General features: G+C 37.5%; 1 protein-coding gene across 2 annotated transcripts in view; it reads left to right on the forward strand.

Moving 5' to 3' along the window:
* The first annotated feature begins 12,585 nt into the window (after positions 1-12,585).
* The window catches only part of LOC111188853 (NACHT, LRR and PYD domains-containing protein 12-like), a 157,017-nt gene continuing 153,854 nt past the window's right edge, over positions 12,586-15,748 (forward strand). For both annotated transcript variants that reach the window (XM_049472983.1, XM_049472984.1), the window contains exon 1: positions 12,586-12,698. In XM_049472983.1, coding sequence (XP_049328940.1) covers positions 12,631-12,698 — 68 coding nt within the window. In that variant the 5' untranslated portion in view covers positions 12,586-12,630. The remainder of the gene's footprint in view (positions 12,699-15,748) is intronic.

The raw sequence follows: 15,748 nt of genomic DNA on the forward strand, positions 1-15,748 counted from the left end.
TTTGATATGTGAGTGTGCAGTTTTATAGGATTAAGCTGTGTTTTGTTTAATGATGTCATGTGAAGCTATGTGAAAAGTGTGTCCATATCTGACCAGTCTTTCCTGTTTTCTCTTCTACAGCATCTAAAGACCTGTCCTGCTCTCTTCATCACTTAGTTTTTACCACTGATCCTGGTTATCTGTACTGTAATGACCGCCAAGGAGACACAGAGGACAGAAGCATTTGGCTTCTTTATTAAATGCATGGAGAGTGAAACCAGACTAGCTCTGGCTCTGGAGATACTGGCCAGGTGGCCAAACTGACTACCCTGCTACTTCAGGGTAGGCACACTGAACAGCACCCAATTTGCATGACCCCTCCTACAACAGCCAGAGAGGCCCCCACGACAAAAACACACACAATACTTGCCACAATACTTTACTGGAGTATTTATTTTTCAGATTACTTTTTTACTCCTACTCATTTTGTATTCATTATCCAGCTTTTACAAGTATTTGGTAAAGCTTTATTACTGTATTCATTATCCAACTGTATAAATTATGTGTTAAAGCTATATTACTGCATTCATTTTCTAGATGTTTTTGGTATTTTTGTTGTTGTGCACCATTAATAGACCCATATGTGTGACCTTAAACAAAAAAGTTTTACCTTCCGAGTTCCAATGTTTATTATTCTAAACTGTGATTAAAAACATCATGCTAACATTATACAGTATAGTAATGCTTTAGGAGCCACATAGTTTGATCATTAGCTGCCGATTCTTAAAAACTATAAATACCACAGTTATTTGAACAGTGAATTCATATTCAAAATGTGCTACACAGTTTTATACTTTCTCTAATCAAATGTACATTTGGTCAGTGTTATTTAAGCTCTGCTGATATAAAAATAACAAATTTATAACAATACAGTAAAACATTGTTATATAACCCAGCTCAACTACCTAACATTTTTACACATTAGCTTAGTATTCTTTACATTTAGTTTTCAACATATTCATATATGCAGCCTACAAACATCCCTTAGGACAAAGCTAAAAAATAATAATTATTGCCTTCACCTGAGCAGCTGACAATCTCTTAACCTGTCCACTGAATTTATTTGCCTGATGGGGTGAGAGTTAATAAGCAATCTGAAAGCAGGAACCATTAAAGGGGTGGTGCTCCACTGGCCTTTTTACAAGAGTGGGACAACATTTCCTACTTAATAAACAAGTAAAAATGACCCAATAAGCAGTGCTTCTCTCTTAAAACAGTGGCTCAGCTAGCAGAGCCCTAAATCCACCTTTGACCCCAACACCAGGAGAGTAAATACCACCTACCTCTGGAGCCAGCTATAGTAAACACACAAATATACAAACCCCCTTACTAACCCTAAACAAAGAACAATAGCAGACACTGAGATCCCCTGAGAGCTCATAAGCTCCTTCCCCAAAACTCCACTAAAGATTCTAATGTATATTATGTTTCTGAAAGTAAAATACTCAACATATTAAACTTAAACTATTTATTGTTAAACACTACAGAGAATACATTACATACATATCAAGAAATATGGCCATTTACTGGTGCAACATTTGAAAATTACAATCTATTTAAATGCATGGGATAAGCTAACTACTAGCCTGGTAGCCTGCAAACACAACTATCCAAACAAACAAACAAATTCCTTAACCTTAAGAGAGCAAGGCATCCCCAAAATGTACATCTGTTTATGATTAGGAAGACAGCATGATTTTATTTAGACAGCACGTGTCTAAATTAAACAGTTTATTCACCATTAGCATAGCCTTATCATATTGCACCAGCAACAAAATGACTACAATAATTCTGATAATATCAGTTTTAGCCTGAAAGTGGTGTTACTTATGAATGCAAATTAGTTAGGAATGTAAAACAAACATCAGGCTTATAGCTGCACCTGGCATTCAGTTTTTGTCTCTATGTTTTCTGGTGTTACCCAGCTAATGAAAAAAAAAAACCTGAGAATGAATACGGAGGAGGATATCCACTGGAGAATTGCTTTCCAGTTTTCAGACACTAAAGTGCGCTCCCAAGTTAATCCAAAATTAATGGGTTTATCATATGGACAATTGAGCAAAATCAGAGTTTATAAAATGTTTAAGCCACTCTGGCTGTAACCTTTTATCTGTTTACATATATATTTTCTTGTGTATATTTTTGAACGTTTTGTATTAGGTGAGATGTTCTTATCTATTGATGCTGGTATTATTTATAGTGTATATATAAAAAAATGATAGTTACTACTAGTAATTATAATTTGTAGTTTATTCATGCCTCATTATGCAAAAAAGTGATATATATTGACGGTACCATCTATAGTTACTGACTATAATAATGGGTATATGTATTATTTGATATAGCAGGGGGATATAATAGGAACTGGGCTCAGGCTCTGTATAAACCGGCCTTTGGCGGCACTGTGTGGCCGCTGTGTGTAACTGCAGGTGCTGTAGCGGTGTGCAGTCTGGTATTATTTGATATAGCAGGGGGATATAATAGGAACTGGGCTCAGGCTCTGTATGAACCGGCCTTTGGCGGCACCGTGTGGCCGCTGTGTGTAACTGCAGCTGCTGTAGCGGTGCGCAGTCTGGTATTATCTGATATAGCAGGGGGATATAATAGGAACTGGGCTCAGGCTCTGTATAAACCGGTCTTTGGCGGCACCGTGTGGCCGCTGTGTGTAACTGCATGTGCTGTAGCAGTGCACAGTCTGGTATTATCTGATATAGCAGGGGGGTATAATAGGAACTGGGCTCAGGCTCTGTATAAACCGGTCTTTGGCGGCACCGTGTGGCCGCTGTGTGTAACTGCAGCTGCTGTAGCGGTGCGCAGTCTGGTATTATCTGATATAGCAGGGGGATATAATAGGAACTGGGTTCAGGCTCTGTATAAACCGGTCTTTGGCGGCACCGTGTGGCCGCTGTGTGTAACTGCAGGTGCTGTAGCAGTGCACAGTCTGGTATTATCTGATATAGCAGGGGGATATAATAGGAACTGGGCTCAGGCTCTGTATAAACCGGCCTTTGGCGGCACCGTGTGGCCGCTGTGTGTAACTGCAGCTGCTGTAGCGGTGTGCAGTCTGGTATTATCTGACATACTAAGGGGATATAATAGGAACTGGGCTCAGGCTCTGTATAAACCGGTCTTTCGTGGCACCTTGTGGCCGCTGTGTGTAACTGCAGCTGCTTTATCGGTGTGCAGTCTGGTATTATCTGATATAGCAGGGGGATGTAATAGGAACTGGGTTCAGGCTCTGTATAAACCGGCCTTTGGCGGCACCGTGTGGCCGCTGTGTGTAACTGCAGCTGCTGTAGAGGTGTGCAGTCTGGTATTATCTGATATAGCAGGGGGATATAATAGGAGCTGGGTTCAGGCTCTGCATAAACCGGTCTTTGGCGGCACCGTGTGGCCGCTGTGTGTAACTGCAGGTGCTGCTGTACCTGGAAGTGGCAGTCTTTCCGTGCCGTTTATCACAATATCACGGGCGGAGCGCCGCTGTGCGGAGGTGAGTTCAGCCTTTACCCACATAAATAACTACCTAACTACCCAACCTCACCTCCTACTGACCTGTTTATACAGGTCGCCTCAACATCAAAGCGGTGGCTCAGAGCCGGCAAGGTAGCTGGATGTCCTGGGAAGGCGTCGCAGACAGGTCCTTGTCATGGTCTGACCTGTGGAAGATCCCCCAAGCCAGGCTCAGCTTCCTGATAAGATCCACCTATGACACCCTACCATGTCCCAGAAACCTCAACCAGTGGTTCGGTGTGGAAGAGACCTGTCCCCTTTGCAGTACCAGCAATGCAACCCTCCAGCATATCTTATCAGGGTGCAAGACAGCTTTGTCCCAAGGTCGTTATAGGTGGCGACACGATTTAGTGTTGAGGAAGCTGGCAGAAGTGGCAAAGTCATGTAGACAGGAGGCCAACAGTAGACACGTCGATTCCATCAAGACGTCCTGTCCTGTTTGCAAAGGCCGGAGAGAACGTCAAGCCCCCTTTCCAGAGAGTACCATCAAAAATCCTGTCACCCAGCATTTAGTGGTCTATGAGGGTCGACCTGGGGAAGCAGCTCCATTTTCCCCAGGAGATTGTTGAAACATCCCTCCGGCCAGACTTGATTATGTGGTCTGAGCCACGTAAGACCATCCTGTTGGTGGAGCTCACTGTCCCATGGGAGGAGGGTTTGGAGGCCGCTAATGAGCGGAAACATGCGAGGTATGCAGACCTGGTGGAAGACTGTAGGGAGGCTGGATGGAAGACAGTCATGTGCCCTGTCGAAGTGGGATGTAGGGGCTTTGTCGGGTCATCGACTGTTCGACTGTTCGCTTGCTCCATGACTTGAGATGTACAGGAGCAGGATGTCGCAAAGCCATCAGAGAACTGGCGGAGGAGGCAGAGAAGGGCAGCTTCTGGCTGTGGCTAAAAAGAAAGCATAGTAGCATAGGAGCATAGGCCAAAATAACAGCTAGGGCATCAGCAGGGGGTGGCAGGGAAAGATCTCTGCCATCGCTCCACCAACAGGAGATGTACTGGGGTTAAAGGAGCGAAACATCCATGATTGGTGGTCCCCAGCTGATGACCCACTCATGCCCAGGATGTTCAGGGGAGCACACACGCAAGGCACTGGTGGAGGTGCGTCAGGCAGTAATGCACAGCAGGTAGACCATTAGCCTGTATCTTGATATGTAAACCCCCACAAATATCCGTTTACAGCGCGTTAAAACACTCTTACACACTGTTTACACCGTGGAGCAGCGCTAATCCGCTCTATTCTCATTATTAATATCTATATTAACCGGAGAAATAAAGAAGATAGATCAGAGTGTAATACATTAATCATTCAATCAATTAAATGTTATAATCAGGTTAAACTAAAATGAGAAACTAATATTTCTATATAAAAAATGCATGTAAAAGTAAAAACTAAAAACAAAACAAAAAAAGATTAGGGCTGCGCAATATTGGAGAAAAAAATCACGTTTCTATATTTAATTGTTCTGCGGTATATATTGGGATATTAAAAATAATTTTCTCCAGATTTCCTCAGATGCTAATGATTTAACATATACCTCACAGTAATGTGTTCCACCAAAAAGGTGTAAATAAAAAAACAAAACCATTCATTACTCTGTAGGTAGAAGTATAAATACTAGTGTTTAAAATACTTCTGTATAAGTTGAAGTATCAACTCAAGCTTTTTACTCTTTATTTAAAAGTGTTAAAGTACTAGTTTTGAAACTACTTAAAATATAAGAGTAAAAGTAATGTAGGGGAAAAATACCATTAAGGACAAAAGCTTAGGCTGTGGGGCGAGTTCAGCTTTTCAATTTTTTCAAAATCAATCGACCTTTATTTTCACTCCAGAATACAGAGATGATCCTAAAATACAGTAAAATCAACAAATAAGGCCAAAAATAATAATTAAGATTTTATGAAGATAAAAAGAAAACTAATACAATTTAATAAAACTAAAAGCAGTTGCAATAATTTAAGCGTGAAGATGTGAAGTGGACAAGCTTAAATCTGTTAAAACAGTCAAATGAAAAGATTATAAATACAGATAAGTAATATAGGTAATTAAAATAGTAGATAAATAAATTATAATGACCCAATAATTTACCCATATAGCATAATTAACCCAACACCCATTCTTAATATGCAGAGCTATAAGTTACAAATATATATGTAAGAAATATTTTTATATATATTTTAACAGTATATTAAAATATAAATATAAATACTATTAACTGTTTACCGATAAATGTTAGTTACCAAATAAAGTCTGTCTTAATATTCGGAGTCACAGTTAAGTCTTTCCAACAAATAATCATATATCAACCATTTCTCCCATTTCTTTAGAAATCTGATATTTTCTTTATTATTGTAAGTTATTTAATTTAAAGTAAAGAAATATTAAGTGTAAATAACAAAGTTTTAATTATAATGAAAAACTAAAAGCAGTGGTTAATGTAATACAATACGTGTAGGTGTGATTAAAGACACCGCAGGCGTCCCCTGCACCGGACCTACAGTACCAGGGATTTTCCCAATAGCATGGAAATATATAGTGTTGTGCTGTAATTCCCGGGCTGGTGGGAATTGTGTATAGTTGCGTGTATTCCACAGTAAAAGCCTGATTACAGAATCCACGGACTTGCTGACTTTGCAGCTTTGCTTAGACCGTGAGCATCATACAGGAATCTGGATTTTAATAATGTATTCGTGGGTTTGCCCAGTTAGACTACAAGCCACAGACAAAGTTGGCATTATAATATAATATAATATAATATAATATAATATAATATAATATAATATAATATAATATAATATAATATAACTCATTCACTCACTTACTCATCGTCAACCGTTTTATCCTTTAAGGGTCGCGGGGGGGCTGGAGTCTACCAGCCGGCATCGGGCGGAAGGCAGTAGGCTATACACCCTGGACAGGCCGCCAATCCATCGCAGGGCAGACAGACACAGACAGACACACAGACACATCCACTCACACACTCACACCTAAGGGGCAGTTTTTAATTTTTATCCAACATCCAATAAGATCTTTGGACTGTGGGAGGAAACCGGAGCACCCGCAGACACGGGGAATAATATAATATAATATAATATAATTGATTGTAATTAATAGTAATATAATATAATTGCTTCAACCACGGAAATTAACATTTTTCTCCCTCAAAATTGGCGGTCCCTGGTGTTTAAGGTGCTGAACTGCAAGTCGAGATCCCCTAAAGAAGCTCTCTAAAAATAACGATTGGGTGAGAGCACTCGTTAATCTGCGAGCGAGTTTACGTAGTACTTTAGTTACGCACCGGTTTGGGAAACACTCTTTAATTAACGATCAATCTTAAGTACGAGTTAACGAAGTTAACGCATTACGAAGCTTTCGGGAAACCCACCCCAGTTCATTTTCTGCACAAAAGCACATTTTGTCATCACAAAAACACAAACACCTGATTAACATCAACTAATTCTTTCAAAACACAAGAACGCATGTTCTCTGTTCCAGAGCTACGTATAGTCAATCACAGTGAAACCACTGTTAAAATAATAAAAGCTACTGACATTACAGAAACAGCATCATGATTGTTTTTATATAAAAATACTTGAGTATCAAATGTGTGCAACATATTGTCTAAAAGTTGTAAAGTGATATTTATTTTATAGAACTATAGAGTAGGATAAAAAGTGCAATATAGGACTCTGTGGCGTGGCCTAAACTTTCCCTTCCATTACTTTAACTTTTATACTTTTTACTGTATTTTTGAAACCAGAACTTTTAAACTTTTTCTTGAGTAAAAGTTGATACTTGAGTTGATGCTTCAACTTCTACAGAAGTATTTATATTTTAAACTCTAGTATCTATACTTCTACCTACAGAGTAATGAATGTAAATACTTTCGGCACCTTTGTTCCTCTTCCTTATCCTGACCCAACTCTTCCTCTCTCCCTTGTCCTGGTTTAACTACACCTTTTCCTGGAGTAACTATTACTTTCCCTCCATCCAGAGATATTTTCTTTCTCTCTTTCTCTCTCTCTCTCTCTCTCCCTCTCTCTCTCTATGAGCTGCAATAGCTACACTGGCCACACTCAGTCCAAAACAAAAATCCTCTTTTTTATGTGTTCATGTCACTGACAGCATTATATCTAATGATAAAATCCAGTTCCAGCTCTGATTGGCTTATCATAGTCTTTTATTTATTATCAATAATGTGTAAATTCAAAATTGTGTATTAGTTATAATAGATTTACACATGCTATTATTGTAAAAACAGCAGTTATATACTGTATTTAAGGTTTGTAACATGAGATATTTAATTTTAGCATGCTGTATTAAAGCAATTGTAAATAAGATAAGAAAAATCCAGAACTGTGTTAGTGGATAATTTAGTTTGTTAATAAAATGTAAGCATGTATAAAACATGCTAATTGAATACATATTGTGTGATCGCTACATGAACTGTATGAACAGTTTAGTCCACAACAGACAGATGTTGAGTTAAGCGTATTTAGAGTTTTGAAAATGTGAATACAGATCAGATAAAAGCAAGTTAGTGATTGTAAAAAACTGTAAATAGACCAGAGCTCATGTGGAGCAGATGATGAATGATGAGATAAGAGGAAGCTCTCTGCCTCCCTCTGGTGGTGGAAACCAGTCTAGCAGCAGGTCTGGATTCAGGCTGAGTGGTGGCTCTCTGCCTCCCTCCTGTGGGGGGATGCCAGCTCTCCCTCACAGCTACTGTCTGTAATGATCATGTTTGCAGTGTAAAGAGAGACTTTTAGCATTAATGCTGCCTGTTTATTTCATATATTAATAAAGTGCAGTGTTTAGTTTATTTTACTGTTGTTTCTATGTGTTGATTTTCTAGTGCAGTCTATTGGCTGATCAGCTGCTGGAAGCTCATCATTAATCTATTAAATTAATCTAGCTCTTAGTTACTCTTACAAAAGATTTACTATGGTTTTACTATGATTTTATATAGCAACTATAGTTATTGCATATATAACCATAACATTACTCTGAACTACTGTGGTTCCTTATGATCACTATGTTTAATTAATGATGCTGCCATAGTTTTACTATTGTAGTTTATAGTTATAGACATAGTTATGTGGTATCTGTGATTCTACCATTAAAAATACTGAGACACATAATGCTAATTATTACACTGTCTGTTCAGCTGTTACTGTACTATAGTACAGTATTTATTATACAGTTATTATATAATTATTATATAGTTATTATACAGTTATTATACAGTTATTAATGATTATCTCTTTAACTACTAGGATGATTTATGGTGAATATATTATTAACATATTGAAATATGACACTGCTGTGTGTTTATTATTGTATCATACGGTGCAGTTGTTATTCCCCTAATGAAATTATTAATAATTTGAAATAAATAAATAAATAAATTATTAATGAAATAAATAATAATTACTGTGGCTTGCAAAAGTATTCATACCCCTTGAACTTCTTCACGTTTTATCACCTTACAACCACAAACTTGAATGTATTTTATTGAGATTTTAACTGATAGACCAACACAAACTAGCACATTGTGAAGTGTAACGAAAATGGTACATGATTTTTAAAATTGTAATAAAATAAAGATCTGAAAAGTTTACTTTACTCTGAAACCCCTAAATAAAATCCAGTGCAATCACTTACCTTCAGAAGTCACTTAATGAGTTAATAGAGTGAATCCAGCTGTGTGTAATTTAGTCTCAGTATAAATACAGCTGTTCTGTGAAGGCCTCAGTGGTTTGTTAGAGAACACTAGTGAACAAACATCATCATGAAGACCAAAGAACTCACCAGACAGATCTGGAGGTTTTATCTCTCTCCTGTAAAGTTGCTGTTTTGGAGAAACATGTTTTACATTGGACAGCAATGATTATTATGTAGTTTAAATATTACAAAAGGTCAAACTATGTAAGACTACCTCAGTATTGTCTGAGAGGCTCCAGACTACAGAAAGTAAATGAGAGATCTCCTAAAACAGAGGATACAGTTGTGGTCAAAAGTTTACATACACTTGTAAAAAAACATAATGTTATGGCTGTCTTGAGTTTTCAATAAGTTCTACAACTCTTATTTTTCTGTGATAGAGTGATCGGAACACATACATGTTTGTCACAAAAAACAGTCATAAAATTTGGTTCTTTCATAAATTTATTATGGGTCTGCTGAAAATGTCACCAAATCTGCTGGGTCAAAAATATACATACAGCAACATTAGTATTTGGTTACATGTCCCTTGGCCATTTTCACGGCAACTAGGCGCTTTTGGTAGCCATCCACAAGCTCCTGGCAAGCTTCAGGTCGAATGTTTGACCACTCTTCTTGACAGAATTGGTGCAGTTCAGCTAAATGTGATGGTTTTCTTGCATGAACCCGTTTCTTTAGCACTGTCCACATGTTCTCAATGGGGTTTAAGTCAGGACTTTGGGAAGGCCATTCTAAAACCTTAATTCTAGCCTGGTTTAGCCATTCCTTTACCACTTTTGATGTGTGTTTTGGGTCATTGTCTTGTTGGAACACCCAACTGCGCCCAAGACCCAACCTTCGGGCTGATGGTTTTAAGTTTTCCTGCAGAATTTGGAGGTAATCCTCCTTCTTCATTATCCCATTTACTTTCTGCAAAGAACCAGTTCCACTGGAAGCAAAACATCCCCAGAGCATAATACTACCACCACCATGCTTGACAGTAGGCATGGTGTTCCTGGGATTAAAGGCCTCACCTTTTCTCCTCCAAACATATTGCTGGGTGTTGTGGCCAAACAGCTCAATTTTTGTTTCGTCTGACCAGAGAACTTTCCTCCAGAAGGTTTTATCTTTGTCCATGTGATCAGCAGCAAACTTCAGCCGAGTCTTAAGGTGCCTTTTCTGGAGCAAGGGCTTCTTTCTTACACGGCAGCCTCTCAGTCCATGGCGATGTAAAACACGCTTGACTGTGGAGACTGACACCTGTGTTCCATCAGCTTCCAAATCCTTGCAGACCTGCTTCTTGGTGATTCTTGGTTGACTCTTGACCATCCTGACCAATCTCCTCTCGGCAGCATGTGATAGCTTGCGTTTTCTTCCTGATCGTGGCAGTGACACAACTGTTCCATGCACTTTATACTTGCGTATAATTGTCTGCACAGTTGCTCTTGGGACCTGTAGCTGCTTTGAAATGGCTCCAAGTGACTTCCCTGACTTGTTCAAGTCAATAATTCGCTTTTTCAGATCCACACTGAGTTCCTTTGACTTTCCCATTGTAGCTTTTGTAGCTGAGTCTAATCACTGGGTCAAATGAGCCCTATTTAAATGGGCTCATGAGAAGTCAACAGCTGTAGTCAATCAGAATCACTTACAAGAAGTGAAGAGGCCATGACATGAAGCTAATTTGATTGACACAACTCGCTACATCACCAAAATTGACAAATTTTGTTGCTGTATGTATATTTTTGACCCAGCAGATTTGGTGACATTTTCAGCAGACCCATAATAAATTTATGAAAGAACCAAATTTTATGACTGTTTTTTGTGACAAACATGTATGTGTTCCGATCACTCTATCACAGAAAAATAAGAGTTGTAGAACTTATTGAAAACTCAAGACAGCCATAACATTATGTTTTTTTACAAGTGTATGTAAACTTTTGACCACAACTGTATATAAGTTCAAGGCAGAAAACATTTTTGCCAGGGCCTAAAGGAGGGGACAGAGGAGGAAATGTATCAGACAGAACATATCCTGCTGTTTGTGCTTCCATATAAACATTTTAGATAGTCAGACCGTGTCCAGCTTTCACTGAGAATATCAAAAAACATGTCACTCTTCCATTCCTGAACTTAATACTGAATTGAGGAACTAATCCAGTTTAAACCGGTTTAAAGGGAAAGTGAAATCTTCAGTAGCTTCTGTTTAAATGAGAAGAACATGCAGAACGGGTAAACCAGAGGTAAAAACTGAAGCTTTAATACTAGAATTTACTGTCTGACTAAAAGTGTTTTAGACTCAGAAGAGAGAAGAACATTACATTACTTTAAACAGGAAGGCAGTATGTGGATTTGTGTGCGTGTGTGTGTGTGTGTGTGTGTGTGGTGTGTGTGTGTGTGTGTGTTTACAGGATTAGGTGTCTCTAAAGGATCTGAAGGAGGAAGATGAGCTCCGAAATGAGTGTCTCTGGGGAACAGGACACACAGGAAGCTGAGAGGTGAGAGAATAATGTGATTGGGTATAAAGTGAAAGGTTTGATGGATGAACCTTTAGACTTCAGAGAGGATAAAATATCTACTGATCTCAGGTAAGGATGATGTAACTGGAGAATAAGATTAAATATGTTTTTTGTGGATCTGGAAGAGTAAATGATTGAAGGGACTGAAGTATCTGATAGATTTAAAATAATCAATAAAGAGACAAATAGATCCCAAAGTTATTTATTTAACCAGTTTCATAATTAACATGTAGAATAACTGTGAAGTAGTTTACTGTACTAAACTGTGTTTACAATTAAAAGTGGTCAGTGAACAAAGCAAGGTCAAAAATGAGAGATACAAAAACAGGCAAAAAAGTGTTGAATAAGGATTCATGTGACTGACTTCCTAATAGAGGCATGTGATGTGTCATGTGATCGTGAGTGTAGTTTCAGTGTGAGGTGCATCCTGGGCAACGGAGTCCAGAGGCTGCAGATAGCAGGTAGAGCTGAGTGTGGAAGAGACAGGAGCGCTTACAGCCAGGCGTGACACACTTACTACTTACATACCAAATCTTACATGAATAAATGAGTGAATCCTATTATTTATACACTTAAAATTCTGAATGAAATAAATATAACTATCCATATTTACCCCATTGTTCATCATGAGTTTTATAATTACTTATATTTTTGGTATTATTTAAGGACTGTATAATCATCTAAAATGTGAATTTTATTACCAAACTTTACCTTAATACAAGAGTAAATCCTGATATTTATACATTTTATACTCAACAAATATTATTAGTTGTACTTAAAACATTTTTCCTCTCTTAAATGTTTTAGTGAGATTCCGAGAGAGAGGACAGACCCTCCTGAACCCAGCTGTGTCTCCATGAAGAGTGACCGGTCAATGGGCAGATTAATAGAATTCAGAGAGGACAACAGTTCTGCTGATCTCAGGTAAGGATGACATGACTTTTTGTGTTCTCTGAATTCTACAACTATAACTTCTATACTATAACACACTTTAGAGATGGTAACAATTCTATTAATATCAGGTAACAATGATGAGAAGTTTTAATATTGGTTAGATATTTAATGTTCAGATGGATAAACTTTATTAGTTTTTGCAAATATTCACTTATTTTGAATTTGATGCTGCAACACGTACAAAGTAAGTTGGGACAGGGGCAACAAAAGACTGGGAAAGGTGAGGAATGCTGGAAAAACACCTGTTTAGAACATTCCACAGGTGATCAGGTTAATAGGAAACAGGTGAGGGTCATGATTGGGTATGAGGGGAGCATTCCTGAAAAGATCAGTCGTTCATAAGCAAGGATGGAGAGAGGATCATCACTTTGTGAAGAACTGCGTGAGCAAATAGTCCAACAGTTTAAGAACAGCGTTTCTCAACATGCAGCTGCACAGAATTTAGGGATTTCATCACCTACAGCCCATAATATCATCAAAAACTTATTGGAGCAGCATAGATACAACATGCATAAAACATGGAGTGTACTAAATACCATCATCAGGAAGGACCTGCAAGTGTAGACACTCCAGAATATCTTATAAAAGAAGACGATACAGTTATAACTAAAGAAATGATTCATGAGTTTAATGATTACTATGTACAAATTAGATACAACTTAGTAAAAGAGATTGTGAAACCAACAAATAAGGATGGTGTAGACAAAGATATTGTTGATATAAACCCTTTCCCTATGTTTAACAGGAGAACTGATAAGAAAATGAAAATACTGGAAATTGTAAAAAAACAAAAATAATCAGTGGGTTCAAGCACCAACTGTGCTTTTTTTGTGTAAGAAGGTCTATTATAATTGGAGACACTCTGTCACATTTATAGATTATCAAAAGTCTTTCACCTGTTATTAATGATGGGCAGAGGACATTGAACATGATCAGTGCTTAAATTCACATGCAAATATATTAAAATTTGTAGAATATTCATCACTTGAGTTACAATTAGTCAAAAGGTGTCTACATGTTATACTTTTTGAGACCTGAACCAGAATGTTCACAAAGTGGTGTTCAGATTGAGCTTTTGACCTTTTCAAAATAAGCTGACTTTTTGACCAAACAAGTTTATATTAACACCAAGGAGTGAATGTTCTGACATGACATGTAATTACAAAGTTGTTCTAAATCTAGTTCTGAATTAAATGGTGCTGCACCACAGTGATATTGTACAGCAGTGTTTAACACTGTGAGAGGTTACAGCAAATATTGCACAGTTACAGCAATTTAGGTTGGAAATTTCAAGGACGCGCTGATTACTTGATGCCTGGACACTATTGTAGGTTACAGTTTCACAATTGTTTTTGATGTCTATTTACCTGCAGACTCTACAGTGTGCAACAAGACCAAAATGGAGGTGATAGGCCAAATATCCAGAGACTAGTTTAAATATAGCTATTTTAAAACAAGTAGCAATTATGAATAAACAAAGCATTTTTTAAACATAACTGTATTTACAAATATGTCAGAGGCACTGCACTTAATATGGCAAAACCAATTAGATGTCAAAATATTACATTATGATTGAGATATACTAGTTTTTTTTGGAACAGCGCCCCCAGTGGCCGAATTGTTTCACCACTTTGCAGGTCACTATAATGTCTCCATCTGAACATAACAGTCAAGTTTCATCCTGATTGGGCAACGTACAGCCTGTGAAAAAGCCTGCTGAATGCTGATTGGCTGATGTCGTTCAGCCATTTTGATTGATGAAGTTTGTATGATAGATTCTGTGTGCAAATTTTCAGCTTGCTAGGTTGCACGGTTGCTGAGAAACAATGTTCCAAATGTAACTGTTGGAGTGAATGGGGCATATATCCAGAAGGACTAATTAGCATATAGCGGCCATATTGTTTACAAATTTCAAAAAAATTTGAAAAAAAAAAAATTTTGATGAATATTGAAGCCCATGCTCTATCGAGTATTTTGATACCAAACATGTCAGTATTGGTCAAAATTCCTAGGACTAGTTCGCAAAAGTATGTTTTGCATATTATGCAAATTAGCAAAAAATCTAAATAGACGGAAGTACATGGTCCAAATTGAAGGAATCCAGCAAAAAAATAATTTTGAATGTAGGTCTTATGGTTCTGGAGTTATTGAGAAAAAAGTGAAAAATGAACTTTCCTTGTTTATAGCGCCACCCTTTGACCAATCGGTGCCATTTTTGTTGTCCACCGAGATGCACTTATCCTACATCTACCTACCAAGTTTCATATCTCTACGAGTTACGGTTTAGGCTGCACAACTGCTTTTTCAGAGAAAAAAGAATAATAATAATAAGAAGAAAAATCTTAGCAAAAACAATAGGGTTTTACGCATCTTCAGTGCTTGAACCCTAATAATAAAACATCCACAAACTGGAATGGAATAGAAATGACTACAGTTAAGTCTATAATAGAATGTATGGTGAAACATTTTACATATATCTGTAATCAGTCTCTTAAAACGCAAAGGCTCATTTCCTAATAAAATGAAAAAAGCTAAAATTATTCCAATTTATAAAAGTGGAGACTTTCACCAGCTCTCAAATTACAGATCAATCTCTCTGCTCTCCCAGTTCTCAAACAAATTTAGGAAAAATATTTGTAGACAGGATAAATCATTTCATAGACAAACACAATTTACTGAATGACCAACAGTTTGGTTTTAGAGTAAATAGGTCCACCTCAATGGCGGTGATGCATCTTGTAGAAGATATATCAGCTGCAGTGAATTACAAGGAGTATGCTGTTGGGGTGTTTATAGATTTAAAAAAGCATTTGACACTAGGGGTGTTACGAGACACTAATCTCACGAGACGAGACACGATATTTGGTTCACGAGAACGAGACGAGATTTAAAAATAAAAATTTAAAGAAAATGTCAAAAATGAAAAATGGCTTGAAAACTAGAGTTTTATTTGACAAAATCATACAACACAATTAACAGACTGGTTTCTCTCACACATTGATTTTATAGGAAATAGAAAT

This window comes from Astyanax mexicanus, unplaced genomic scaffold (assembly GCF_023375975.1).
Source record: "Astyanax mexicanus isolate ESR-SI-001 unplaced genomic scaffold, AstMex3_surface scaffold_32, whole genome shotgun sequence".
Lineage (NCBI taxonomy): Eukaryota > Metazoa > Chordata > Actinopteri > Characiformes > Acestrorhamphidae > Astyanax > Astyanax mexicanus.